The 3,430-nt window shown below is 35.7% G+C and overlaps 1 protein-coding gene across 1 annotated transcript; it reads right to left on the bottom strand.

The window, feature by feature from the left end:
* Positions 1-674: 674 nt before the first annotated feature.
* On the bottom strand, positions 675-2,273 carry LOC114321467 (uncharacterized). The gene is made up of 3 exons (XM_082885891.1): positions 2,046-2,273; positions 1,884-1,935; positions 675-1,720 (listed from the first exon to the last, which is right to left on the bottom strand). Exons 1-3 carry the CDS (start codon positions 2,271-2,273, stop codon positions 675-677), a joined length of 1,326 nt encoding a protein of 441 aa, XP_082742017.1.
* Positions 2,274-3,430: the final 1,157 nt, after the last annotated feature.

The following is a 3,430-nucleotide window of genomic DNA, read 5'->3' as shown; positions in this document are numbered from 1 at the left end:
TTATCTATTATTATTATTTTAACTGTTGGCATTCCTATTATGCTTATTAAATGCTACATGTTATTTTGTTACTATGCATTATTCATTAATTGTGGGTATTATTATCGGGGTGGGTATTTTCGGGTTGTAGTATATTATTGAGCTCGTTGCTCATTGGCATTCTCGTTGCCCTGGCATTTTATGCCAGGTACCGAAGAAAATAAGGAAACACCGAGGCCTTGCAAGGCGACATTCAGTCTTGGTTAGCTTGAAGAGTCCCCAAGTTCCACAAAATATTTTCTAAGTTTTCCTAGTTTTTCTCTAATTTTCTTTTATATTTGTGTAATCTTTTTTTTTACGTACCGAGACTAAGTTTTAAGTTTTATTATAATTGTAATTTAAAAACTTTAAATTTCTGGGTTGTTAATTAATGGATGTTAATGATGTTTGGCGGCAACATTGATTTTAAGTTCTAAATCTTATTGTGATATCCTTAAAATTTGGGGCGTCACATCAACCACAAAGCAAATCAGAAACTTGAACAAACACCATTTAAGAACATAGTAAAAATATCTTTTATTGCAATGTCTCCTTACAAATCTAGTGTAAACTACTATACTATTATTGCAATGGACTATTTATTGCAGAAGAACTGCATTATTTTCATATTTCTATTACAAAATCAATAATGTCTTTCACGGCAATGTCTCCTTGCAAGTCTTTCTATTATGACCGTACTTCTCGCATCTACCACACTGTACTCGTCTTATCTTCTCACCCCTAGATGGAATCCTATTCTTCCTTGGCCTACAAGGTGGCTTCTTACAAATTGGAGGAAGGACAATAAGATCATCCATAGTTACAAGAGGTTTCTCAACAATGGGTATTGGATAAACGGACTCAGCATAGCAAGCTTTGAACTTGCTAGTGTAATAAAATGGTTCCACATGTGCATACAAATCACCTCCGCTCTTTTGGATAGCGGTCGCCGTGTGAGCACAAAGAAATCCATTCAATTGCCATTGGTAACATGGGCAAGTTCTATTCAAGAGGTCAACGCTAACCGATAGCCGGGATTGAACCTCAAAAACATGATCACTTGAATGACTAACTAACCAAGTTCTTCTACTTTTAAGAGCATTTACTAATGTTGAATCCATCTCCGGACAAAGAAAAGTATTCCATTTCTTAGCTTGTTCTCTCCTTCTCAACATTAAATCCATGATTTTTAACCTAATTGAATCAATCATCTTCATAGTGGGCAAATGGCGAGCTTGAAGGATCCATGAATTGAAAGACTCTACCACATTCGAGTGCATTTCACCGTATTTTTGTCCTATAAAATATGCATTAGTCCACTTGTCATAGGGAAAATTGGATAGAAACTTACAAACGATCCCTTTTCCCTTATCTTGTAATTCTTTCAAGCATTGATTAAAACATCCCACTGTCGAAGCATAAGCACATGAAGAAAACAAAAAAACTATTCTACTCCTGAAAGTATTGCTGAAACTTGGACCGGAGAACCTATCCCTCAAATTGGCTTTCAAGTGTTGGAGAAAAAAATAGTGGTAAGCAGTAGGTAAAACCTTGGGTAAAGCCTCAAAGAGTCCTGCGTTCCGATTAGATATAAAGGTAATTGGTCTTTCATCTAACAATATATTCGACAAATGCATAAAAAACCATTCCCAACTATCTATAGTCTCCGTATCGATAATTGCCATTGCAAGAGGGAAAAAACCTGAAAAGTAACATTTTACAATAAGTAAGTATATTAAACAAAAATGACAAATATAATAGATTTTTATTCTGAATAATAGTAACATGTTACTCTGAAAATAAGTAACATGTTACTCTAAGAATAAGTAACTTATTACTTTTGAATAAACTATAGTAATATCTACCTTGATCCCCACCCTTCTCTGTAGCTGTTAACAAGGTGCCCTTATATTTCCCCTTCAGAAAAGTTCTATCGATAAACAATAAAGGACGGCAATGCCTAAACCCTTGAATGGAAGCATTAAACGCAACAAAAAACCTCTTGAACCGTTACACAAATAGCTAACAAGATTTATGCTCATCACAATATCCATATTCCATCGAATCTCATCATAAGACATAGAGAAATCTCCAAAAGTAGTAGTCCTAGCTTTCTCAACTCCCAACCAAGCGTGATTGTACGTAATGGTGAGCCCGTATTGATTTGTAAATTGACGCACAACATCAATTGGACGAGTTTGGGGATTCCCACGAACTTCATTAACTATCAAACTTGCAATCAAATTTGAACTCATCCTTGAGTTTTTAGAAGTACGAACTGCAACTCCACAAGTATGCTTATCATTTAGAGCCCTAATGTAGAAAAAATTATTAGCGCTTTCTAGAGATTAATATACTCACCATAAACAAGCTTTGGACTCCCGCATTGAACACACAGCAGTGACCCAACACTTCTCATTCTTCACATACACAAACTCAAATCCTATCTCAATGATATATTGTCACGACCCCAAACCGCCCCTAGTAATTTGGTGCCGTGATGGCCAGTAATCCGTGATTACCAAAGGCCAACTTCCAAAATTCACACACAATCAGAGTATAAATATATGGGACTCACAAGTGCGGAAGCAATAATTTAAGATACAAGTGGTCCATAAGAGCAGTGCATAAGTCAAATGGAATGGCATACATCTTTACATAGCTTTAAAACTTGAATACAAATAAAATGGAGTACAAAATACACATTACATTTCGATGAAAGGCTTCTCGAGCCGACATGTTCAAAATACATAAGCTTCAAAATTGCCGACGTAAACAAAATACATAAAATACAAATCAAGATACATAATATTCAGGATTGCCGACATAACCATTGCCGACATAACATGCATCCAAAACACCTTGCAAACACACATCTCGGCGTAACCGACTTCTTACTTGTTTGTCACGGCCCCATTCCGCCCCTAGTAGAATGGTGCCGTGATGGCCAGTAATCCGAGATTACCGAAGGCTAACTTTCAAAATTCACACATGTAACAACCCCCATACTGCTTACTGATTAATGACTGATTGATTACCGATTACTGCTAAACGGAACTGATAATGACTGATAATTGACTGACTGAAATTGGAAACCGAATTGATTGAGTATATGTTAGTTAAATTGCATTCTATCTGTTTGACTGTATGATTATCTGTTCATACTTATATGTTTAAACTGCTAATTGAAGGCCTTATCGGCGGCCGAAATCGGAATTGATTAGTGTTTTATGATCCTCATAATTAATGTGATTTTATGGTATAATTATCTGAAAACTGATTAGGCATGATTAAATTAGATTAAAATAAGCTAATTAAAGAGTTGGACTTAATTACCGTTTTGCCCTTGAGTGGGCCACTATCCCACACATCTTTAAGCCTTATATACACTCATACACTTGAGCCAAAGACA

The sequence above is a fragment of the Camellia sinensis genome, chromosome 8 (genome assembly GCF_055761805.1).
Source record: "Camellia sinensis isolate YWXY chromosome 8, ASM5576180v1, whole genome shotgun sequence".
Classification (NCBI taxonomy): domain Eukaryota; kingdom Viridiplantae; phylum Streptophyta; class Magnoliopsida; order Ericales; family Theaceae; genus Camellia; species Camellia sinensis.
Note: the sequence above shows the minus strand (reverse complement) of the source record. Positions and strands in the feature narration are given on the sequence as shown.

What these genes read in the sequence shown, in the direction of transcription:
- LOC114321467 (XM_082885891.1), bottom strand. Translation starts at nt 2,273, where the DNA reads ATGAGTTCAAATTTGATTGCAAGTTTGATAGTTAATGAAGTTCGTGGG. An exon ending in TTGTGATGAGCATAAATCTT is followed by an intron (nt 1,936 to 2,045) that starts GTTAGCTATTTG and finishes ACTTTTCTGAAG; the next exon opens with GGGAAATATAAGGGCACCTT. An exon ending in AGAGAAGGGTGGGGATCAAG is followed by an intron (nt 1,721 to 1,883) that starts GTAGATATTACT and finishes GTTACTTTTCAG; the next exon opens with GTTTTTTCCCTCTTGCAATG.